Source organism: Mobula birostris, chromosome 29, assembly GCF_030028105.1.
Source record: "Mobula birostris isolate sMobBir1 chromosome 29, sMobBir1.hap1, whole genome shotgun sequence".
NCBI classification, from domain to species: domain Eukaryota; kingdom Metazoa; phylum Chordata; class Chondrichthyes; order Myliobatiformes; family Myliobatidae; genus Mobula; species Mobula birostris.
In genome coordinates, this window is record NC_092398.1 from 2,354,538 (window position 1) to 2,381,281 (window position 26,744).

Below are 26,744 nucleotides of genomic sequence, written 5' to 3' on the forward strand. Positions count from 1 at the left end.
GGGTCACCCATGCCAAACAGGTCAAAGCATAGAGTGCTTCACTGGTTCTCCAGGCTAACGACCCTGATTGGTCAAAATATAATTGTCATGGAAACAGCAATGAAGAATCCTTCTACATCTGAGTGTGACGGTATTCCTGAGTCTCCACCTGGGACTTGCGTGACTGACAGTAGTGAAAACTGAGAGGAAGCTACTGACACGATGAAGGAAGCCCTGAACACCGCCAGAGATGGAGGACCTTCATTGCTGCCCTAAGATGCCAGTGGCATAATGGGCAATTGACCACGGCAATTAAAACTGAGTAATAAATTAAGTTACCAGCCATGAATGCACACATATATCATTTCATACAGTATGTATGCACACACAACCTCTCCAAGTCCAATCCTATGTTCCCATCGTGAGAGGTGGAAACAGTAAAGGCTGGCCAACAGGGCTCTGGTGAGGCCGTACAGGCCAATTCCCTGTACAGGGGATACAATGGATTGCAGAAACAGTGATGAACTCCAACCAGACCATCGACTTTGTGAGAAGAGGCTCATTTTCGAGTGAGCAGATGAGAGAGTGCAGGGTAAGTCATCAAGATCCTGTGCGGCCGACGAGTCTTTTGTCACTAAAGTCACTATCTACCTTGGGTACCTGAACGTGAGAACCATGCACCAGGCAGCAAAGTCCACCATCAGAGAGATATTGTTGAAAGGAGGAGGATGCCAAAGCCAGGATCAACAAGGCCAAAGTTGTTTTCAACATCTTGAAGAAAGTGTGGACAACCAGAGTCATATTAAGCAAAACCAACATCAGAATCTTCATCTCAAATGTTAACACAGTGTTCCTAAATGGCCCTGAGACCTGGAGAACAACAAAGAAGACATTACAAAAGCCGCAGGCTTTCATCAACCTGTGCCTGTGAAGAATCCTAATCATCAGATGGACTGACAAAGTAACTGACCAGACACTGTGGGAAAACACCAACCAGGAGTCCACAGAGATACAAATACACAATCGGAAATGGAGGTGGGTTGGCCACACCTCGAGAAATCCAATCAACAACATCACTGGGCAAGGAAAGAGGGAAAAGGGACGTCCAAAGAACACATGGAGGAGAGACGTCGATACTGACATTAGACGATGGGGACACTCCTGGCCCACCCTCGAGAAACTGGCTCAGAACAGAGGACGATGGAGATGGAAGGTCACCGATGGCCTGTGCTCCACTGGGAGCTGAGGGCCCAGGAAGAGGAAGTATGCACACACACGTCTATGTGTGAACACTCACACACGCATGTACACACTCACACGTGTGTACACACACGCAGATACTTGAACATACATAACACATAAGTACACGCACAAACACACACACATGCACACTCAAGCATGTGCGCTCACTCGTGCACACACACACACACTTGTGAACACACTGCTCTCTCTGGACTGTCACCGTCTGATTGCATTTTCTTTGTCGAGGACAGAACTTCAGAGCAAACAATAATTATCTTCCCAACGCCTTCTAGCTCAAGGGGCTGGATCTGGGAGATGTTTCCTCCTCTTCTGTTGGACAGATAATTATCCCAACTTGCCTCTGTAGTTCACTCATCACTTAATTTGCCCTGCATGCTAAATTGTTATGAACTTCTTGTTGTGATGTACTTTTTTATACAGAGAGTGGTGGGTGTGTGGATCGCCTTGCCATGGGTGCTGGTAGAGTCAGATATACTTTGCTGCTGGTAGAGTCAGATATATATGATTATGAAGACACGTAGTCCTCTTTTATTGTCATTTAGTAATGCATGCATTAAGAAATGATACATTATTTCCTCCGGTGTGATATCACAAAACACAGGACAAACCAAGATTGAAAAAACTGACAAAACCACATAATTATAACATATAGTTACAAAAGTGCAACAATACCATAACTTATTGAAGAAGTCCATGAGCACAGTAAAGTTCAAAGTTTCTCAAATGTCCCATTTCTCAAATCTCACGCAGACGGGAGAAGGAAGAAAAACTCTCCCTGCGACCACAATCCGACTCTGAGTGCTGCTGGTAGAGTCAGATATATTAGGGCTGCTGGTAGGGTCAGATATATCAGGGGTGCTGGTAGAGTCAGATGTCTTCGAGACATTAAAGAGCCTCTTAGATCAGCACCTGGATGATAGAAAAATGGACGGCTGTGCAGGAAAGAATGGATAAATTGATCTTGGAGTAGATTAAAAGTGGGCTGTACTGGTGGTAATCTTACCCATTTCACAGTTTGTAATGTGCTGATAAACTATGTTTGATTTTAAAGTCCAATATTCGATGATCCTTTATGATTTAGAATCAAATGATATACAATGGTTTTTATTTAAATTTCTTGTTATGTACAACCAGGAAAAGTGGTTTGAGGAAAGGAAATATTACTGGAGAGTCATTATATAGATTGCTTTAGCATCTCAGTTAACATGAGTGACATCCACTCTCCTCAACTATCAGATTCCTTCTTCTCCAGCCCTTTACCTTTCCCACCCACCTGGCTTCCTTCATTGATAACAGACCATAGAATGCATTGGAACCAGGCTACAGATCATAATAGTTCAGCTTCAACATCAGAATGAAAATTCTCCATACACCAAGTATCTTTAGAAGTTGCCTTCCTCCTGTTCCAATATATTCCAATCACACAGACCAGGGATGGAGAATACTTCTAGGACAGGGGTTCCCAACCTGGCTTCCATGGACCCCTCAGTTAATGGTAGGGGTGCATGAAATAAAAAAAGAGTTGGGAACCCTTGATCTAGGAGAAGAAGTACTTCTTCAGGGATCTATTCGTCCAAGTGAACGCGGACTTCCCAATTTGCAAGAAGGTCGCTTGGTTGAACTACAGTTTCTGTCTGTAAACTCAGTTGCTGCCCTTCCCTCCTGGATGAATTTGAAGTGAGCAGCTGATTTTTGTAGTCACCTTCCCAGGGAGGCTTTACCGGGACCAGGGCAGTGAAGTTGTCCAACAGCGAGGGCCCAGGAAAATATTGATCAGTTTGTAAAACATCGGTTAAGGATAATTTCTTTGATGGGAATCCATCCATTCCTTCACATTGAATTACATCCTTGTCCTCCAACTGTGACAGAAATATTTGTCTCTTCACTTGTGGCCTGTATTGACACAACGATGGGTTGAGTTGGATTTCTTCCTTTAGTGAAGACAATATTTCCATGGGCTGCTTCTCCTGCCAGTTGGCCTGGTACACGCGCTGCTTGTCATCATGGAGTGATGGATATGGTACTGGTTGTCCATCCAGGAGATCCAATATCTGCATCTCCATTCCAGGACCAATGTGCAATATTTTGCCTTCTTTATTGTAAAAAGGTTCTTCTCCCAGTATTTCCAATGCATTTAATGGTTTATCTTGTGTGGTGGATACATTTTCTCCATTTGCATCAGTTTTTGGAGATATCACTGGAAGAACTGCCCCATAATTTTCAGCCAGTGGCTGTAGAAATTTTTGGCTTGATGCGTCAGTACCTGACGGACCCTCACTGCTTTGGGGACGATATAGCGAAGAGCATCCATTAGCCACTGGTCCGGATGAGAGACCACTTTGAACTTCACAATCACTAGAACTCGGAGCATTTGTCTGTGTTTTCCTGGAGTGATTTTGGGGTGCATAGGTGCCCCTCGGCATGCCCAAGCCAAGTTCTATCGGTTTCAATATCTCTTCTCTGTCACAGGAATGGCACATTAAGAGACCCACATCCTCCATATGGACAACGTGTTCAAACTGGAAAATATCCTTATGGCTGGAGATCAGATGGAGGGTTGGTGTCGAATGTAGTGGAGGCTGCTTCTTCGAAAGGATTTGCTCCAGATCCTGAAATTAACACAGACAATTAAACTATCATTAGTATTAAGAACACTATTTACTATTGAGACTTTTGAGTTCAGAAGTCAAGAGGTTATGTTGCAACTTTATAAAACTCTGGTTAGGCCACATCTGGAGTATTGCGCACATTTCTGGTCACCCCACTATAGGAAGGATGTCGAGACTTTGGAGATGGTGCAGAAGAGGTTTACCAGGATGCTGTCTGGTTTAGAGAGCATGTGCTATCACGGGAGGCTGGATAAACTTGGGTTGTTTTCTCTGGAGTGCCAGAGCCTGAGGGGAGATCTGATGGAGGTTTACAAGATTATAAGAGGCACAGATGGAGTAGACAGAGAGTATCTGTTTCCCAGGGTTGAAATGTCTAATACCAGAGGGCATGCATTGAAGGTGAGAGGGGATAGGTTCAAAGGGGAATGTGAGGGGTAAGTTTTTTACTCAGAGAGTGGTGGATGTCTGGAATGTGCTGCCTGGTCTGGTGGTAGAGACAAATACATTAGAGGCTTTTAAGAGATGTTTGGATTGGCACAGGGATGTGAGGAAGATGAGGGATGTGGACATTATGTAGGTAGGAGGGATTAGTGTTTGGGTGTTTTTGATTTGCTTTTTAGCTGGGTCAGCAAAACATTGTGGATTGAATGTGCCATACTGTTCTATGTTCTATGTATCAGTTCAGAAACTCTACATTCCATATTGGAACATAGAACGGTACATCACAATACAGGCCTGCAACGTTCTGCCAAACATTTAATCTATTCCAAAATGAATCTAACCCTTCCCTCCCACATAGCTGTCTATTTTTGTTTCATCCATGCACCCATCTTAAGCATCCCTAATATGTCTGCCTCTACCACCACCCTGGCAGAGCGTTTCATGCAAACCTACCTCCGACATCCCTCCCCCATTCCCCGTACGTTCCTCCAATCACCATAAAATGATGTCCCCTCGTTTTAGCCAAATCCGCCCTGGATAAAGTCCCTGGCTGTTTGTGCCTCTTATCATTTTATACACTCCTATCAAGTCACCTCTCATCCTCCTTCACTTCTAAGAGAAAAGCCCTAGCTCACTCAACCCTTCCTCATAGACACTCTCTCCAATCCAGGCAGCATCCTGGTAAATCAGCTCTGCATCCTCTCTAAAAGCTTCCACATCCTCTCTGTAATGAGGCGACCAAACTGAAACAAAACTGGACACAATATTGCAAGTGAGGTCTAACCAGGATTTTACAGAGCTGCAACCATTATCTCACGGCTCTTGGCCTCAATCCCCCAACTAATGAAGGCCAACACACCATATGCCTTCTTAACCACATCAACCATCACGGCAGCTTTGAGTGATCTATGGATGTGGAAACTCAGAGTCCCCCTGCTCCTCCACACTGCCATTAATTCTGAACTCTGCCTTCAAGATCGACCTTCCACGTCACATACTTCTCCTGGTTGAACTCCTCTGCCCCTTGTCAGCCCAACTCTGCTCCCCACCGATGTCCCGCTTCAACCTTCTACAGTATCCACACCATCAACCCTCATGCTGAGGCATTGGTAACAGCAATCTTTATGTGGTAACCATGAACTCTGCTCCTCCCAAGTTCATTTCTGCGGGCAGTACTGTTTCCCCTCTGGTGCCAATCCACGGAAGCCGGGAGAGGTAGGACGGGTAGAAGGTGCAGGAGGAGCAGGTGAGACAGCAGGAGCAGGTGGGTCAGGAAGGGCAGGAGGGGCAGGAGGGGCAGGTGGGGAGGTAGGCTGGAGGGACAGGAGGGGCAAGAGGTGGAAGCCTGGCAGCTGAGCTGCTTTCATTACAGAGGGTTGATGCTGCTCACCAATCTACAACCGATCTTACAATAACTCCAACTAATTCTGAGAAAGTAATTCTACCGAATACCTTAATGATGAGAAGATAATATCTTAAATTTTAATGATTTAGACTGGCGATTCCTGCTAAATGAGCCCCTTTAACAGCTAGCTGTTCAGATAGACAACAGCTGCAGCTATGGTTAAGCTGGGCTGTAAAAATAACCGCGTGTGAGTGTTGGGCACAGCTGCCGGAATGCAAGCAGATATTATTTGTGGTACAGTCAGTGGGATTTCCAACTTCCCCCCATTCTGTATAAAGACAATGACTGACCCCCATCCCAAGAAGCTGAGCATTAGTGAACTCCTGGACGAGGCTTCATTCAAGGTTGATAAACAGATCACTCTCTTAAAATAGTAAGCCGAGCCAACGGCTCTCTCTGGAATAGCAGTTATACAGAGTTATCCCATGTTTGAGCTGACCTGTAATTGCATGAATTACAAAGAAAATCTACTCTTATTGATGATGAGTCGAAATGTGGGGTGGAACCAGAGCGTAGCGGTTAACATAACACCAGGTCAGCGCCAGTGGTCCGCGTCAATTCCCCACGCTGTCTGCAAGGAATATGTACGTTCTCCCTCTGAGTGTAGGTTTCCTCTGGGTACTCTGGTTTCCTTCCATATTCCAAAGATATATTGTTATGTTTTGTAACTTCAAAACACAGCCCAAAGAGGTTCCGGTTGGTAGGATAATTGGTCATTGTAAATTGCCCCGTGATTAGGCTCGGGTTAAATCAAGGGTTGCTGGGCGGCTCGGCTTGAAGGACCAGGAAGGGCTACTCTGCACTGTATCTCAATGAAATAAAATAATTCAAGTGAAGACACAGGAGTCCGAAATATGAGTTTTCTTCAAGCGAGGCGTGCACGTATCACGTGGTAGTGTGGTGACGTACGCAATAAACAGATTTTTACATATAACACACAATGAATTATTAAAACGAACAAGAATACTTAATCAAACAATCTATATACAAGAATATTCAAATGTTATTGAAATATTAAATACACAACACGTATGGTTAGGATTAGAACTAGGAAGTTATGGGTTAGCTACGTTGGCACCAGAATGAGTGTTGACACTTGCATATTTGGACTGTGTTGGTCGTTCACACAAATGACACATGTCACTGCTTGTTTCAATGTTTTGGTGTATATTTGACCAATAACGCTAATCTTTAATCCAGATTTCATTTGACCTGTAGTTGCATTAATTACAAAAATACTGCTCTTATTGGTGACAATTAACACAAATCTTCAATGATTACAGACAGGAGAAAATCTGTAGATGCTAGACATCCAGAGCAACACACACAAAATGCTGGAGGAACTCAGCAGGTCAGGCAGTACCTATGGAAAGGAATAAACAGTGGACGTTTCAGGCTAAGACACTTCATCAGGACTGGAGAGAAAAAGATGAGGAGTCAGACTAAGAAGGTGTGGGGCTTCTGGTAATTTCTTCCCCCCCCCATCTCTTTTTCCATTCCCCATTCTGGATCCTCCTTAATCCTTCACCTGCCTATCACCTCTCCCTTTTTCCCCTCCTCCTTGCCTTTCTCCTATTGGAAAAACTCATCACTTATCATATTCCTTCTTCTTCAGCTCTTTACTGATCTGCCTATCAGCTTCCATCTTTTCCCTTCATCCCCCTTCCTCCCACCTCAGTTCACCTGGAATTAAAATGTGTGGCCACTGGGAGATCCTGCTTTCTCTAGTGGACAGAGCGTTCAGCAATTCCACGTCCCATTCCCATTCCGACATGTCCATCCACGGCCTCCTCTACTGTAAAGATGAAGCCACACTCAGGTTGGAGGAACAACACCTTATATTCCGTCTGGGTAGCCTCCAACCTGATGGCATGAACATCGACTTCTCTAACTTCCGCTAAGGCCCCACCTCCCCCTCGTACCCCATCTGTTATTTATTTATATACGCACATTCTTTCTCTCTCTCTCCTTTTTCTCCCTCTGTCCCTCTCACTATACCCCTTGCCCATCCTCTGGGTTCCCCCCCCCCCTTTTCCTTCTCCCTGGGCCTCCTGTCCCATGATCCTCTCATATCCCTTTTGCCTATCACCTGTCCAGCTCTTGGCTCCATCCCTCCCCCTCCCGTCTTCTCCCATCATTTTGGATCTCCCCCTCCCCCTCCCACTTTCAAATCTCTTACTAACTCTTCCTTCAGTTAGTCCTGACAAAGGGTCTTGGCCCGAAACGTCGACTGTACCTCTTCCTAGAGATGCTGCCTGGACTGCTGCGTTCTACCAGCAACTTTGATGTGTGTTGCTTGATTCCAGCATCTGCAGAATTCCTCGTGTTGTTTTCTGGTGGGTGGTGGGGTGGAGATATGATTCTACCAAAGGAGGTGTAAGGCGCTCTTTCCTTCCACTCGCCTGCAAGTTGCCCTTGTGCAGGGTGTAGCACCTGCTTAGCCCATACCACCCCCCCCCCGATCGGGGTATGTCCTGAAGCCATGGGAGCAGGTGGTGGACGGTCGTACGAGCAGCTGGTGCACATCACAAGTCCTGGTTATGCGACCACTGATGCCAGGCAGACAATCTCTGAAGAGTATTGATAATGGCTGGGGTCGCCCGTCTTGTAAATACACTGACCAGAAGAAGGCATCCTTCACTAAGGAGGCATCCATCATTAAGGACCCCCATCACCCAGGAGATGCCCTCTTCTCATTACTACCATCAGGGAGGAGGTACAGGAGCCTGAAGACAGATACTCAGTGATGCAGGAACAGCTTCTTCCCCTCTGCCATCAGATTTCTGAATTAACCCATGTACACTATCTCACTACTTTTTTAATCTCTGTTTTTACACTACTAATTTAACTACTTAATATATATACTTACTGTAATTCAGTTTTTTATTGTTATGTATTGCATTGTACTGCTGCAACAAAGACAACAAATTTCACAACAGATGCTGGTGATATTAAACCTGATTCTGATTCTGACTCTGATTGTGATTCTGAAGTTGAACTTGAACTTATTACTGAATATACAGACGCCGAACATACCAAGGCTCGGGGCAAAGATCGGTGGTGTCTTGTGTAACTGTACGCCATCCAGATAAATATTCCAGTGATGAGTACTACAAACAAAATAAACGCAGCAGCTGGCAGAATAGCCACCAGTGTCCATTCTGTGAAAAACAAAAGCAGATTAATTACTCTAAATGGCTTAAAAGACTTCATAAAAAGATTAACTTTACTTGTCACATGTATATCGAAACATAGGGTGAAAGGTGTTGTGTGCATCAAATCAAATCAGTGAGGACTGTGCTGGGCAGCCTGCAAATGTCACCACACCTCCAGAGCCAACATACCAACGGCCCGTTACACCACTGTGAAGGTCCTCCATCTCTGCCTGTCCTTGTTCACTCAGATGTAGAAGGAGTCTTCGCGACGTTTCTGTAACAATTTTGTTTTACCAGTCGGGGTTGTTAGCCCTGAGCTGAACCCCCAAACCTGGAGGACTGGTGGGCCACTGTTAATCTGACCTCTACCCTTTGACCTGTTTGGCATGGGTGACCCTACCAAGAGCCAAAGCATGAATCCCTGACTCCAGAAAGCATAGACGAGGTTGTGACCCTCATGGTAGAGAGCCAGCATAGCTTGCCCACAGACCCAAAACTCACTAACCCCAACCCACAAGTCTTTGGAATGTGGGAGGAAACCAGAGCACCCAGAGGAAACCCATGAAGTCACAGGAGAAGTGTACACATTCCTTACAGGCTGTGGCAGGAGTTGAACCCTGATCTTACATCTAGCATTGTAAAGCGTTGTGCCAACCACTACACTACCATTTTGTGCTACATTCATACACTCTTTCCTAGAGTACCTGGGACCAGAGGGCACAGCCTCGGAATAGAGGGACGTCCCTTTAGAACAGAGAAGAGGAGGAATTTATTTGGACAGAAGGTGGTGAACCTGTGGAATTCATTGCCACAGATCGAATCATTGGGTATATTTAAAGTGAAGGTTGATGGGTTCTTGGTTAGTCAGGGCATCAATGGGTCCAGGGATAATGGGGTTGAGAGGGATAATAAATCAGTCATGATGGAATAGTGGAGCACTCGATGGGCTGAGTGGCCTTATTCTGTTCCTATGTCTTATGATCTCATGGTTACCAGGTCATTGAGGTCTGAGACAGATATGTAAATGCACCCAGATTTCTCAATAGTCATCATCGTTACTAACACCAGACAACTCATTCCCCTCTTGCACCTTATCACATTGCTTAATTTTTGCGACCTTTTTACTCCACCCCCCCCCCCGCCCAAGCTGAGTGAAGTCCTTGTAGAAATTACGCGCTGACTTCATTCCCTCTCCTTTGATCCAGCAGCCAGGAAGATCAGAAAGTCATAGTGATGTACAGCACAGAAACATGCCCTTCAGCCCATCTTATCCATGTTGCCCAAGATGCCCATCATTTACCCATGTTTGGCCCATATCCTTCTAAACCATGGGTTCCCAACCCTTTTTCATGCTACAGATCTCTACCATTAACTAAGGGGTCCGTAGATCCCAGGTTGAGAAGCGCTGGTCGAAACCTTTCTCATCAATGTACTTGCCCAAATATTGTTTTAATATTGTTATTCTCTGTGTCTCAATTACTTTCTCTGGCAGCTTATTCCATGTACGCTCCACCCTCTCACCTTCAACCTTTGAACTCTAGTTTTTGGCTCCTTTTCCCTGGCAAAAGATGGCATGCATTCATCATATCAATACCCTTTGCACTTCAACTAAAGTCACCTCTCAGTGTCCGACATTCCAAGAAATAAAGTCCTAGCCTGCACAACGTCTCCCTCTAACTCAGGCTCCTGTGACAAGGCAATGTTCATGTTGTTGGCCAGAAAGAACTACAGTCTACAAATCAGTGAATTCAAATGAAACAAGGACGGTGGAAGTAGACAATTGTTGTTCCAATTGCCTTTGTTCTTGTCATTTGCTTGAAGGAGATGGAAGATGCCACTTTGTGAAGCTGCTCTGTAATCTCCATCTTGTGAACTGTTTGATGAGCTGATTCTTGCTCTGGGATAATCTAATCAGAGTAATTGAATGTGGACACAAGGAGTTTCAGCTGATGACCTGCTGAACCTGACACCATTCTCTGGCAACTAGTTATTTATTATGTAAAGTGGCAGGCTTGCCAGAGAAGCAATCTGTAATCAGTGTTTGGATCACCTGCTTCGAGCCAGTCAGAGTTGAAAAGAACAAAGGCACGAGGCCGAGGGCAGAGACCATAGAACAATGCCGGTTATAGCCCTGGACTAAAGTCAATAAGGAGGTGGCCCAGGTAGATCAGGTGATTTTGAGCCAACAGGACAGAGATGCATCATTTGAACTGATGAGGAACACTATAAGAGTCATTAGCTTCAAATATGAGAGAACGATAACTCTCCAGAGATGGACCACTGTGGATGTGGAGGACTCCACGGACACGGAGACATTGGAGTGGGAATGCCTGGCCAGCACAGACTCCTTTGCTGGGTAATACCTTTTCTCTTCATTTCCTGTTCATGGAGGGTCAGGGCATCCTAGTGGGTGTGCACACAAGTAGTTTGCTTGTGGACCTATGTGCTTTTTTAGTTGAGACAATGAAGGTATTTGTCAGTAATTACAGATTCCCTCTGAGCCTCTCTGATCATTATCACTAAGGGGTAGATTTTCATAACACTGTAAAACTCTGTGCCCTTTCCAGTTTAATGGCAAAAATGCAGAACAAACGTAGATACAGCCCCACTTACACTGAACTATACTGTGGTGACAGGACGTCTTTACAACGGATAGTCAAAACTGCCCAACACAACACTGACACCAGCCTACCCACCATCAAGGACATAGATACAGAAACGTGCCAGGAAAGGGCCAGTGACATTATGAAGGATCCCACCCATCCTGCTCATGGACTGTTCGTCCCAATTCTACCAGGGAAGAGGCTACGTAGCCGATCCACCAGACTCAAAAACAGTTCCTTTCCCCAAAGCAGTAAGGCTGATCAACACCTCCACCCACTAACCCAGCCCTCCACACCCCCAACCACCACTACTTTAATCATTTCCTGTCAGAGTCACCTTATGTACAGACACTTCTGTGCCTAGCATCACTTTATGGATGTACAATCAATCTGTGAATATAAACTATCTTACGTATTTACAAATGTTTGTATATTTATTCTTTTTTATTAATATTGTGTTCTTTATCTAATTGTGTTTTTTTTGTGTTGCATTGGTTCCGGAGTAACAATTATTTTGTTCTCCTTTACACTTGTGCACAGGAAATTACATCTTGAATTTTGAATCTTGAATATTTAACTCTCCAAGAGGCATTGCAGACTGAAGAGTCACCGGGGAGATTGGAGGTATGGAATAGCACAGCACTTTGCTGGTCATCAGTAACTTTCTCATGGTGAGGCAGGAGATGCTGACGATTAGTGACATATTTGACAGCTGCCCTCTCAGAACCAACCCTTCACTGATAATTCCAATTTTAATCATGGATTTGAAAATCCAAAAATTGGAGATATTGGAATTCTGAAACAAAAGCAGAAAATGCTGAAAATACTCAGTAGGTCAGGCAGTATCTGTGAAGAGGGAACCAGAGGTAACATTTCAGGTCTGGACCCTTCAGGTGCTCTGATGAAAGATCCCAGACCTGAAACATTGACTGTTTCACTTTCAACTGTGCTGCCAACCCATTGTATCCAGCAGTCTCTCTACAGCCATAAGATATAAGAGCAGAATTAGGCCATTTGGCCCATCGAGTCTGCTCTGCCATTTCATCATGGCTGATCCATTTCCTTCTCAGCCCCAATCTCCTGCCTTCTCCCCATATCCCTTCATGCCCTGACCAATCAGGAATCTATCAACCTCTGCCTTAGATATACCCAGTGACTTGCCCTCCACAGCCACCTGCGGCAACAAATTTCACAGATTCACCACCTTCTGCTTAAAGAACATAGAACATAGACTATAAAACAATACAGCACAGTACAGGCCCTTCGGCCCACAATGTTGTGCCGACCCTTAAACCCTGCCTCCCATATAACCCCCCACCTTAAATTCCTCCATATACCTGTCTAGTAGTCTCTTAAACTTCACTAGTGTATCTGCCTCCACCACTGACTCAGGCAGTGTATTCCACGCACCAACCACTCTGAGTAAAAAAACCTTCCTCTAATATCCCCCTTGAACTTCCCACCCCTTACCTTAAAGCCATGTCCTCTTGTATTGAGCAGTGGTGCCCTGGGGAAGAGGCGCTGGCTGTCCACTCTCTATTCCTCTTAATATCTTGTACACCTCTATCATGTCTCCTCTCATTCTCCTTCTCTCCAAAGAGTAAAGCCCTAGCTCCCTTAATCTCTGATCATAATGCATACTCTCTAAACCAGGCAGCATCCTGGTAAATCTCCTCTGTACCCTTTCCAATGCTTCCACATCCTTCTTATAGTGAGGCGACCAGAACTGGACACAGTACTCCAAGTGTGGCCTAACCAGAGTTTTCTAGAGCTGCATCATTACCCCGCAACTCTTAAACCCTATCCCTCGACTTATGAAAGCTAACACCCCATAAGCTTTCTTAACTACCCTGTCCACCTGTGAGGCAACTTTCAGGGATCTGTGGACATGTACCCCCAGATCCCTCTGCTCCTCCGCACTACCAAGTATCCTGCCATTTACTTTGTACTCTGCCTTGGAGTTTGTCCTTCCAAAGTGTACCACCTCATACTTCTTTGCGTTGAACTCCATCTGCCACTTCTCAGCCCACTTCTGCATCCTATCAATGTCTCTCTGCAATCTTTGACAATCCTCTACACTATCCACAACACCATCAACCTTTGTGTCATCTGCAAACTTGCCAACCCACGCTTCTTCCCCCACATCCAGGTCGTTAATAAAATCACGAAAAGTAGAGGTCCCAGAACTGATCCTTGTGGGACACCACTAGTCACAACCCTCCAATCTGAATGTACTCCCTCCACCACCACCCTCTGCCTTCTGCAGGCAAGCCAATTCTGAATCCACCTGGCCAAACTTCCCTGGATCCCATGCCTTCTGACTTTCTGAATAAACCTACCATGTGGAACCTTGTCAAATGCCTTACTAAAATCCATGTAGATCACATCCACTGCACTACCCGCATCTATATGCCCGGTCACCTCCTCAAAGAACTCTATCAGGCTTGTTAGACACGGTCTGCCCTTCACAAAGCCATGCTGACTGTCCCTGATCACACCATGATTCTCTAAACGCCCAGAGATCCTATCTCTAAGAATCTTTTCCAACAGCTTTCCCACCTCATCTCTATTTATTCTCATCTCTGTTCTAAATGGGTGTCCCTGAATTCTGAGGGTGTGCCCTCTGGTCCCAGACTTCCCTATGTCACGTTGAGGGTCGAATTATTTGCTGGTCGAAAGCTGCTTCCGCCATGTCGGTCACTGATGGCTGGTTTAAAGGACGTTCCTTCCTCACTACAGAGCAAGGTCAAAGCTTCCACCTGAAGGGCCAGAAGGAGTCCACATCCCGCAACCATACCAACCTTGTTCAGTCTTGATGAAGAAGTGTGCAGTCTGGCTCTCTTTGGAAAAAATTCCTCTCTTCAGGAGAAGCTTCACGGTCCCATGGTATTCGGTACTGGGCTCCAAGGGCTTAACTGTGAAATTTCCACTCTTGCTGATGTCAGAAAATACCTGAAAACAAAATATGATCTGTAATCTCTCAACTAAAATAAACCAAACAGAATCAGATCTATTATCACTACCGTGTGTCATGGAATTTGACAGTTAATGGCCACTGTACAGTGCAAGATATGAAAAATTATTACAAGTTACCATACAAATAATAAATAGTATAATGTGTAATCCTTCAATATTATGCATTTAATTAAAAATATGTATTATAAAAATATCATGGAAATATAACATAAACACAAGAGATTCTGCCAATGCTGGACACTCAGAGCAACACCCACAAAGTGCTGGGAGCTCAGCAGGTCTGGCAGCGTCTTGGAGAGGAATAAAGAGTTGACAATTCAGACTGGCACCCTTCATCAGGACAGGAAAGGAAAAGGGAGGAAGCCAGACCATAAGATATCGGAGCAGAATTAGGCCATTCAGCCCATCGAGTCCGCTCCACCATTTCATCATGTCTGATCCATTTCCCTCTCAGTCCCAATCTCTTGCCTTCTCCCTGTATCCCTTCACGCCCTGACTAATCAAGATTCTACCAACCTCGGCCTTAAATATACCCAGTGACTTGGCCTCCACAGCTACCTGCAGCAACAAATTCCACAGATTCACCACTCTCTGCGTAAAGGAATTCCTCCTCATCTCTGTCCCAGAGACTTGCAGGCAGGATGCAAGAAGCAACCTTTCCCCAGCAGGACAACAACTCATCCCGTTTGTTAAAGCTGGCAAGAGTGCTGAATGCATTCACCCAAGATCTCCTTCAGGAGTCCTGTCCACAGGCAAGGAGTGGAACACGAGGGCAGACCTCGACAGGCAGCCGCAGTCCCCCAGAGAAATCACCACCACATCTCTCCACCCAGACATTGTACTGTGGTCCACAGCCACCAAGACCGTCCTCCTCGTTGAGTTAACCATCCCGTGGGAGGAAAGAACGGAGGCTGCCCACGAGTGGAAGAGGCTGAAGTACTCAGACCTGGCAGCTGAGTGTAGGGAACATGGCTGGACGACCAGCGTCGAGCCTGTGGAGGTCGGATGCCGGGCTTCGTCAGCCCATCGATGAAGGTTTCTTTGTGATATGGCAGAGACTGGAACAAGGCTCAGGACGGCCACCAGAGAATTGGCTGAAGAGGCAGAAAAGGGCAGCTTTTTGCTGTGGCTGAGGAGGAAGGACAGAAATCGGGGGACTGACTAACCCTACTGGAAGCTGCAGGGGTGGCGGGGAGACGTCCCTGTCACTGCTCCGCCACCAGGAGACGTACCAGGGTTAAGGAATTGAGACATCCCTGACTGATGACCCTGTAGCTGACCTCAGGCAATGCTGGAGGTGTGGCAGGCAGCAATACTAATCAGGAAACAACAACTTCCTGTAAATCTCACTCTAAAAGAATGCCCTTCTATTCTAAGGCTGTGTCCTCTGGCCTTAGACTCCCCCAGCATCGGAAACATCCCCTCCACATCCACTCTGTCAAGACCTTTCAACTTTCGATAGGTTTCAATGAGATCTCCCCTCATTCTTCTAAATTCCAATGAGTGCAGACAGGGAGCCATCAAATGCTTCTCATATGAAAAGTCTTTCAATCTTTTCATGAACCTCCTTTGGACCCTCTCCAACGTCAGCACATCCGTTCTTGGATAAGGAGCCAAAACTGCTCACAATACTCCAAGTGAGGTCTCACTAGTGCTTTATAAAGTCTCAACTTGTATAATATAAGCATCCGTTAGCCTTGTGAGACCATGGATTTGCACCTTGGAAGGTTTCCAGGGCGCAGGCCTGGGCAAGGTTGTATGGAAGACCAGCAGTTGCCCATGCTGCAAGTCTCCCCTCTCCACGCCACCGATGTTGTCCAAGGGAAGGGCACTAGGGCCAGTATAGCTTGGCACCGGTGTCGTCGCAGAGCAATGTGTGGTTAAGTGCCTTGCTCAAGGGCACAACACGCTGCTTCAGCCAAGGCTCGAACTAGCGACCTTCAGATCACTAGACGAATGCCTTAACCACTTGGCCACGCACCAAGTAATAATAAATACAATCAAAATAAAATTATAATGCATAATTTCTGAATATAAAAATGCAACACAGAATATGAAAATACAAGATGTAAAATGAGAATATAGCACACACAATATATCAATGCACTGAGTACAAGATGTTATGTTGAAGTTGTATAAGACATTGCTGAGGCCTAATTTGGAGTATTGAATGCAGTTTTGGTCACCTACCTACAGGAAGGATGTAAACAAGATTGAAAAAGTACAGAGAATATTCACAAGGATGTTGCTGGGTCTGGAGGACCTGAGTTATAAGCAAAGATTGAATAGGTTAGAATTTTATTCCTTGGAACGTAGAAGATTGAAAAGAGATTTGATAGAGGGATACACAATTATGAGGGGTATAGATCCACTGAGTTTGGCTGGGACTACAACTCGAGGTCATGGGTTAAGGGTGAAAGGTGAGAAGTTTAAGGGGAACATGAAGGGAAACTTCTTCACTGGGAGGGTGGTGGGAGTGTGGAACGAGCTGCCGGCACAAGTGGTGGGTATGAGCTTAATTTCAACGTTTAAGAGAAGTTTGGACAGGCACGTGCATGATAAGGGTATGGATGGCTGTGGCCCCGGTGCAGACAGATTAAAAGGTTTTGGTATAGACTAAGGGCCTTTTTCTGTGTTGTTCTCTTCTATGACTCTGTATAATGAAACTAAAATCAGAATGTATAATCTTCCAACCATTTCATTTTACCGAAAGCCATGTTTAAAATTAACGGAAGTGACGTAATTGCTTACCACTTGATTTGTTGCTGGATGGCTAACCTGCAAGTCGTATATAATCTCGGGGAAGATGTTTTGAATCGAGCGCCGAATTCCCCCAACAGGTGGGAGGCTCGGTGGTTCTGCCCAGACATTGAAGGATCGCGTGCTGACGGTGTTCTTCACGGCTGGGGCTCCGATTACAGCTGGAAGAGACACAGATGTGGAGAATGTTTAAAACTAGCTGCAGTAATCGAAAGACCCAAGGCACAGTGATTTCGCTGGGGCCGTACATTCAAACTTCTTTAACAAGGCTCCGGTTTCTTCCCACGTTCCTAAGACTAACAGGTGAGGCTGAGTAAGTTGTGAGCATCGTACACGACAGTCAGACGCACAGCGACACTTGCAGGCTGCCCTCAGCGCACCATTGAACTGTGTTGGTCAAAGTTCAAAGTTCACAGTACATTTATTGTCCAAGTATGTAAACTATATACAACCTTGAGATTTGTCTCCTTACAGACAGCCGCAAAACAAGGAAACCCAACAGAACCCATAAAAAAAAGACCATGAAACACCCAATGTGCAGGGGAAAAAAAACAATTTGTGCAAACAACAAAAGGAAACAAACAATTGAAGTTTACGAAAGTGAGTCCACAGCTGTGAAGCCGGTCATCAGCACAGCTGATCCAGGAGCCTGTTAGTTGTAGGCCGCAGCCTCAGTTCAGCGCAGAGACGAGTAGACCTCACAGAACAGTGAGCTGAACCGCCCCGTCCCTCCCTTCTAGCCCCAAAGCCATGATCTGGCCTGGCACCTAAATCGTCCCAACCTTGGATCGTTCCTCATTCTCGAACCCAGGCCTTGGCACTTCGTTACACTCTCGGGCCTGAGGGCAGAGGTCACGGACAGAAACAACACATTTCATGGCATGCTTCGACGTTTCAATGTACATGTGACAAATACAGTGTATCTTTATCTTTAACGTTTAATCTTACTCACTACCTCTGTTAGTCACTGACAACTACCACATAACCAGTTTTGGTTAACCAAAGAAGTTTCAGGGTGGATAAAAATGACCAAGATCTGCCTGACATCAGTGCAGGAATGTCACTCTCAAGAAGTCACGCTGCTCTAGCATTCCACGGGACTTCTCTGAGCTCCATTCAATCCCTCGCAACATTGTTGTAAGATGTCACATGTACATCGCATTTGTGTCAATGACCAACACAGTGCTGGGGGCAGCCCACAAGTGTCACCACGCTTCTGGCGCCAACATAGCCTGCCCGCAACTCACCAACCTGTATCAACACACACACACAATGCTGGAGCAACTCAGCAGGTCAGGCGGCGTCTATGGAAATGAACAAACAGTCGATGTTTCGGTCCAAGACCCTTCCTCAGGGCTGGAAAGGAAGGGGGAAGATGACAGCAGAAGAAGGTGGGGGGAGGGGAGAAGGGGAGGGAGGCTAACTGGAGATGATAGGTGAAACCAAGTAGGTGGGAAAGGTCAAGGGCTAGAGAGGAAGGTATCTGATAGGAGAGGAGAGTGGACCAAAGGTCAGAGTGGAAAATTAGATTATGAGAACACTCAGTCCTCTTTTATTGTCATTTAGAAATGCATACATGCATTAAGAAATGATACAATGTTTCTCTGGAGTGATATCACAGAAAACAGGACAAACCAAAGACTAACACTGACAGAACCACATAATTAAAACATATAGTTACAGCAGTGCAAAACAATACCATAATTTGATGAAGAACAAACCATGGGCACCGTAAATAAATTCTCAAAAGTCCCCGAGTCGATCGACTCCGTCCCCGATAGCAGGCGGCAAAAGGGAGAAACTCCCTGCCATAAACCTCCAGGCACCGTCAACTTGCCGATGCCTTGGAAGCAGCCGACCACAGCTGACACTGAGCCCATCCGCCGGAAAACTCCGAGCTTCCGACCAGTCTCCCGAGCGCCATCCTCTGCCAAGCGCCTTCGACCTCACCCTGGCCGCTGAAACACATAAAGCCGAGGATTTCAGGGCCTTCTGCTCTGGAGATTCCGGTTACCACACAGTAACAGTGGGCATTTCAGAAGTTTCCAGATGTTCCTCTGTACTCTCATGTCTGTCTCCATCAAATCAGAATTGTGCACGGTCCCCTACTTGACAGATAACAGACATCACCACCGAAGTGGCCGCGCGCGCTGCCGTCGTGCCGCCATCTTCTCCTCCCCCCCTTCTCCAGAAGAGAAAGAAGGGAGTGTGGAGAGGGATTTTTTTTTATAACAGAAGGAGAAATCAATATTGGGGGCTACCCAGGTGGAATGTAAGGTGTTGCTCCTCCACCCTGAGGGTGGCCTCATCCTGGCACAAGAGGAGGCCACGGACCGACACGTTGGAATGGGAACTGGAATCAGAATTAAAATGTTTGGCCACCGGGGAGTTCCGCTCGTGGCGGATGGGACAGAGGTGCTCAACGAAGCTGTCTGACTCATATGTCTTTGGAAAGTGGGAGGAAACTGGGGCACCCGGAGGAAAATCACGTGGTCACGGGGAGAGCGTACAAACTCCTTCTAGACAATGGGGGGACCCAACCCATGATCGCTGGCACTGTGAAGTGTTACACTAACCATTATGCCACTGTGCCTCCATAAAACACACTGGGGCTCTCTGAGGGTCAGGGTCAACCATGGATGTTGTGTCCTAGCTGTCTAGATATGCAATCCAGGGCAGTACGATATGAAGAGAAAACTGCTGCCCATGTACCGAGCTCCCCCTCCCCATGCACCTGATGAACCCAAAGGAACGGCAGAGACTGATACTGTTTTGTACCAGTGGCGTCTCAGGACTTGCCCATCAGCGTTGAACCCGATGTAGGACTGCCTTAGGGTCTCCAGTGTCAGATTTTTTCTCGGGGTTTACTCCCAAAGCCTTCCCCAATAGAGGGTATGGCCAGAAGGCAGCAGAGATTTGAGATCAGAGTTTTCCTTCTGCTAGCTGAGCTGCCAACCACGGCTGGTGAGCCGCATCTGCCTGGCATAGCACAGACCAGAGGCATTCAGGTCTGGAGATGAAGAGGTGAAGAGGTGCAGGTATGATCTCCGGAAAGCCACCTCTCTGACAAAGTGGAGACCCCAGGCTAGACTGGAATCAACGAAGGATGCTCGACAACTGTGGCAGGGTTTGAATGCCATACCTCCTACAAAGCTAAAAATTGTGACATAGGGGACAGCAGGGCTTCATTTCCAGATGAGCTCAACGCCTTCTGTACTCATTTTGACCACCAGAACAGGGAGGAACCATCGCACACCGCCATGTCTCCCTGATGATTCTTTGGTCTCAGTATCTGAGGGTGACATGTGGACTGACTTCAAGAGAGTAAATCCAGGGAAAGCATCCGGTCGAGACAGAGAACCTGGCTGAGTACTGAAGACCTGTGCTGACCAACTGGCTGGCATATTCATGGATATCTTTAACCTCTCACTTCAGTTATATGTGGCACCCACCTGCTTCAAGCAGGCTTCAGTCGTACCAGTGCCCAAGAAGAGTGTGGTAACTTGCCTCAATGACTATCGCTCAGTGGCCCTTCCATCCACAGTGATGAAGTGTTTTGTGAGGCTAGTGTTGAAGCATATCAGCTCCTGTCTAAATGGTGACTTGGATCTGCTCCAATTTGCCTACAGTAGATGCCATCTCATTGGCTCTTTACACAACCTGGAACATCTGGACAGCAAAGGTGCATACATCAGGATGCTCCCTTTTGATTACAGCTCAGCATTTAGTACCAACATCCCCTCAAAACTAATCAGTAAACTCCAAGACCTGGGACTCAATACCCCCTTGTGCAATTGGATCCTGGATTTCCTCACTTGTAGACTTCAGTCAGTTCAGATTTGCAAAAACATCTCCTCCACAGCACAGGGGCACCACAGGGATGTGTGTTTAGCCCTCTGCTCTGCTCGCTTTACACCTATGACCGTGTGGCTAAGTTTGTCTCCAACACCCTATACGAGTTGGCTGATGACACTGTTGTTGTGGGCCGTATCAAAGGTGGTGATGAATCAGCACACAGGAGGGAGACTGAAAACTTGGCTGAGTGGTGGAATAACAACAGCCTCTCACTTAATGTCAATAAGACCAATAAACTGATTGTAGGCTTCAGGAGAGGGAAACCAGAGGTCCATGAGCCAGTAATCATCAGATGTTCAGACGTGGAGAGGGTCAGTAACTTTAAATTCCTGGGTGTCTCTATTTCAAAGGACCTGACCTGGACCCGTCATATAAATATAATGGCAAAGAAAGCACAACAACGCCTCTACTTCCTCAGGAGTCTGCGGAGATTTGGCATGTCATCAAGAATCTTGGGAAACTTCTATAGACGTGTGGTGGAAAGTGTGCTGACTGGTTGCATCACGGGAACACCAATGTGTTTGAGTGGAAAATCCTAGAAAAGCTAGGAATTGGGCCCAGTCCATCACTGGTAAAACCCTGCCAACCATTGAGCAGACCTACATGAAATGCAGTCACAGGAAAACAGCATCCAACATCAGAGATCCCCACCACCCAGGCCAGGCTCACTTCTCGCTGCTGCCATCAGGTAGAAGGTACAGGAGCCTCAGGACTCGCACCACCAGGCTCAAGAACAGTTACTACCCCTCAACCGTCACACCCTTGAACAAAAAGGGAATAGCTACACTCACTTAAGCACTCTGTTATATTGTTATTTCTTGCTTGTTATTTATTGCTATTTATTTACATCTGCATTTGCTCAGTTCGTTTACAGTTTACAGTTACCGTCCTATAGATTTGCTGAGTATGCCGGCAGGAAATGAGTCACAGGGTTGTACATGGTGACATGCTTGTACCCTGGCAATAAATTTATTTTGAATTTTGAACTTTGAAACACACACCTGCTCATTGTCCCAGTACTGTCTGTGTGGCTTTTCTGAAGAGAAATGGGCCACCACAGTTCCAGTGTTACATTAGTCTCTGCATTTTAAACAGCTTCTCTGACCGTACAGTGTTTTGAAATTATCGGATGTGAAAGGAGCTGGGTGAATGCAAATTGCTTGGTTTCTAATAAAGGTACTTGTGGAGGTGGAATGATAAATACCCCAACTCCAGAATGCCTCCTTGTGCTGGCTTCCAGAGGAGAGCAGGGAACAGAAACAACACAGCCAGTTTTATACTTTGGGAGGAGTCGTGCAGATCTAACACGACAGCACAGAAAGTCAGCTGGTAAATCACTGAGCAACACACAAGCTGTTGGAGGAACTCAGCAGATCGGGCAACACCTGCAGAGGGAAATGGACAGTTGATGATTTGAGTTGAGAACCTTCATCAGGGCTGAAAGATTGAGGAGGGGTAGAAGTGGAGGGAAGGGGTCAATCTGGGTAAGGGGAGGGGGCAGGTGGAGGAAGGGAGAGTGAGAATAGTGTCAGAACCTGAGAGGTGACACACATTAAAGTTGCTGGTGAACGCAGCAGGCCGGCAGCATCTCTAGGAAGAGGTACAGTCGACATTTCAGGCCAAGACCCTTCCTCAGGTGCTAGGCAGGAGAGGCATTGGACCGTAGATGACGTAGAAGAGGAAATTTCAAAGTAAAAAGTAAATTTATTTTCAAAGTACATGTATGTCACCATATACTACCCCGAGATTCATTTTTCTTGGGGGAATACTTGATAAATCCAATAACAATAACAGAATCAATAAAAGACCACACCCGACAGAGCAGAGAACTGGTGTGCAAATACAAAAAGAAAATTACCTCAAGGTCACTAGTTTGAGCCTCAGCTGTGGCAGCGTGTTTGTGCCCTTGAGCAAGGCACTTAACCACACATTGCTCTAGTCTGTGCGAGGCGTGGCGCCCCACACAGACTTCCAATCTGCGCCTTGTAAGGCATGAAAATGCCCGACACAGGCCTCTCATGGTCTGAGTCGACGTTCCCTCCCTCCCCTTCAATGATGGGGCAAGTTTTAACCCTTTGGTTGAAGAGTCTGATGTTTGGACAGCATCTATGGAAAATAAAATAAACAGTCACATTTTGGGCCGAGACCCTTCTTCAGAATCCTCTTTCTCGGCCCGAAACATCAGATGTTTATTCCTCTCCATAGATGGTGATCTGCTCAGTTTCTCCAGCATTTTGTGTGTTTTGCTCTGGATTTCCAGCATCTGCAGAATCTCTTCTGCTTACGATTTTCATGTGTCAGTGTGCAAATGAAACTATCCTTTTAAAATCTAATCTATAATGCTAGGAAAGGATACTCACTCTTGTCCAAAGGGCAGAATCGATCGGACATGGACCAGGATGAGTTGGTGTCTGTCCCCACTGCCATCACCCTGGCATAGTACCAGTTATCCTCCTGCGCAATCTCAGCGGTTAAGTCGCAGGAGTGAGCGGAGGTGTGGGAACACTCACGTTTAATCTTCCAAGCATCTCCATAACTGAAAAAGGAATCAGTCGTATATTTTACTATTCAGCAATACACCACGATAACAGGGCATTCTGGAACAACAAGACCGCACATCCAACTCCACCCATGAGAACAGTTAACACTTCAAGTTCCTGGGTGTCAATATCTCTGAGGATCTAACCTGGACCCAACATATCAATACAGCTACAAAGAAGGCAAGACAGCAGCTGGATTCCGTTAGGAATTTGAGGAGACTTGGTAGGTCACCACAGACACCTGCAATTCTCTACAGATGTACCATGCGGAGCATTCTAACTGGCTGCATCTGGTATTGGGGGGGTGGGGGAGGCCACCACACAGGATCGAAATAAGCTGCAGAGAGTTGTAAACTCAGTCAGCTCCATCACGGGCACCAGCCTTCCCAGCACCCAGGACAACCTCAAGGAGCGATGCCTCAAAAAAGTGGCGTCCATCATTAAGGACCCCCACCACCCAGGACATGCCCTCTTCTCAGTGCTGCCAAGAAGGAGGTACAGGAGCCTGAAAGCACACCCTCAACAATTCACCAGTTCAGGAACAGATTCTTCTCCTCTGTCATCTGATTACATTGAACCCACGAACACTACCTCTATTTTTTTAAATCTCTTTTTGAACTAATTATTCAATCAAGTCAAGTCAAGTCAAGTTTATTGTCATTTTGACCATAAGCTGCTGGTACGGTACACAGTAAAAACGAAATAACGTTCCTCCAGGACCATGATGCTACCTGAAACAACACAAAACTACACGAGACTAAGTGAGACAACACAAAGCTACACTAGACTACGTAAATCAACACAAAAACTGCACTAGACTACAGACCTGCACAGGACTACATAAAGTGCACAAAACAGTGCAAGGCAGTACAATAATTAATAAACAAGATAATAGGTGCAGTAGAGGACAAATTACAATATAATAATAAATGGTGTAGATGTCAGTCTAGACTCTGGGTATTGAGGAGTCTGATGGCTTGGGGGAAGAAACTGTTGCACAGTCTGGTTTTGGGAGCCCGAATGCTTTGGTGCCTTTTGCCAGATGGCAGGAGGGAGAAGTGTTTGTATGAGGGGTGCGTGGGGTCCTTCACAATACTGTTAGCTTTGCGGGTGCAGCGTGTGGTGTAAATGTCTGTAATAGCGGGAAGAGAGACCCCAATGATTTCAGCTGACCTCACTATCCGCTGCAGTGTCTTGTGATCCGAGACGGTGCAATTCCCGAACCAGGCAATGATGCAGCTGCTCAGGATGCTCTCAATACATCCTCTGTAGAATGTGGTGAGGATGGGGGGTGGGAAGTGGACTTTTCTCATCCTTCGCAGGAAGTAGAGACACTGCTGGGCTTTCTTGGCTATGGAGCTGGTGTTGAGGGACGGGGTGAGATTCTCCGCCAGGTGAACACCAAGGAATTTGGTGCTCTTAACGGTCTCAACGGAGGAGTCGTCAATGTTCAGCGGAGAGTGGTTGCTCCATGCTCTCCTGATGTCAACAACCACCTCTTCTGTTTTGTTCACACTCAGAGACAGGTTGTTGGCTCTGCACCAGTCCGTTAGCCGCTGCGCCTCCTCTCTGCATGCTGACTCGTCATTCTTGCTGATGAGACCCACCACGGTTGTGTCATCGGTGAACTTGATGATGTGATTGGAGTGATTGAATTTTTAAAAATATATATACATTTAATGTAATTAACATTTTTATTATTGTCCATTGCCAGGTACTGGTGCCACATAACAACATATTTCAGTTCATTGGTGATATTAAGCCTGATTCTGATCCTCACTCTGAACTTACTAACCGGTACGTCTTTGGACTGTGGGAGGAAACCAGAGCACCCAGAGGAAACCCACGTGATGATAGGGAGAATACACAAACTCCTTGCAGACACTGATAGAATTGCATGGGGGTCACTGGTGCTTTAATAGGGTCATGCTAACCACTACTTTTCCGCCCCACACAGTGTAACAAAAACGCAGCATCCAACTCTTGCAGTTTGGGAGCTGAGAGGTAATGTTGCAGCTATATAGGACCCTGGTCAGACCCCACTTGGAGTACTGTGCTCAATTCTGGTCGCCTCACTGCAGGAAGGATGTGGAAACCATAGAAAGGGTGCAGAGGAGGTTTACAAGGATGTTGCCTGGATTGGGGAGCATGCCTTATGAGAACAGGTTGAGTGAACTCGGTCTTTTCTCCTTGAAGCGACGGAGGATGAGAGGTGACCTGATAGAGGTGTTTAAGATGATGAGAGGCATTAATCGTGTGGATAGTCAGAGGCTTTTTCCCAGGGCTGAAATGGTTGCCACAAGAGGATACAAGTTTAAGGTGCTTGGAAGTATGTACAGAGGAGATGTCAGGAGTAAGTTTTTTACTCAGAGAGTGGTGAGTGTGTGGAATGGGCTGCCGACAACGGTGGTGGAGGTGGATACGATAGGGTCTTTTAAGAGACTCCTGGATAGGTACATGGAGCTTAGAAAAATAGAGGACTATGGGTAACTCTAGGTAATTTCTAAAGTAAGGACATGTTTGGCACAGCTTTGTGGGCCGAAGGGCCTGTATTGTGCTGTAGGTTTTCTATGTTTCTAAGTTGCTGAAATATCATTGTGTTTGGCATCTGGGACAGACAGAGGTGATGCTTACATAGAACAAGTGTGAAATGCCAGTATTAAAGTTATAGAACACTACATCTGGGCCATCTAGACCATGCCAAACAGTCAACCAGCACCTGGACAATTGAGCAATTATTGCCAAATTCCCTGTCACATTAACACCACGTCACCTGTCCTATTTTACACCAGTTATTCAGTGGCAACTTGTACAGGTTGACTATCCCTTATCTGAGATCTTGGGGCCAGAAGTGTTTCGGATTTCGGACCTTTTCAGATTCTGGATTATATGATGAGATAGTTTGGGATGGCCGTCATTGGTGAGGCCTAATTTGGAGTATTGTGTGCAATTTTGGTCACCCAGCTACAGGAAAGATGTACAGAGAATAGTTTGAAAGAGTACAGAGAAAATTTACAAGGATGTTGCCAGGTCTGGAGGACTTGAGTTAGAAGGAAAGATTGAATAGGATAGGACTTTATTTCTTGGAACGTAGATATTGAGAGGAGGTTTGATGGAGGCGTACAAAATTATGACGGTATAGATAGGGTAAATGCAAG

The 26,744-nt window shown here is 46.1% G+C and overlaps 1 protein-coding gene and 1 long non-coding RNA gene across 3 annotated transcripts in view; one reads left to right on the forward strand and one right to left on the reverse strand.

Moving 5' to 3' along the window:
* Positions 1–1,769: 1,769 nt before the first annotated feature.
* Positions 1,770–26,744, reverse strand: part of LOC140189967 (uncharacterized) — a 56,543-nt gene continuing 31,568 nt past the window's right edge. For both annotated transcript variants that reach the window (XM_072246348.1, XM_072246347.1), the window contains exons 3-7: positions 23,407–23,582; positions 17,183–17,352; positions 14,257–14,407; positions 8,734–8,858; positions 1,770–3,851 (exon numbers count right to left, since the gene is read on the reverse strand). In XM_072246348.1, coding sequence (XP_072102449.1) covers positions 2,808–3,851; positions 8,734–8,858; positions 14,257–14,407; positions 17,183–17,352; positions 23,407–23,582 — 1,666 coding nt within the window. In that variant the 3' untranslated portion in view covers positions 1,770–2,807. The remainder of the gene's footprint in view (positions 3,852–8,733; positions 8,859–14,256; positions 14,408–17,182; positions 17,353–23,406; positions 23,583–26,744) is intronic.
* On the forward strand, positions 11,794–14,431 carry LOC140189968 (uncharacterized). Its single transcript, XR_011883520.1, has 3 exons — positions 11,794–11,879; positions 11,996–12,079; positions 14,195–14,431. It is a non-coding gene; the product is annotated as an uncharacterized lncRNA (long non-coding RNA).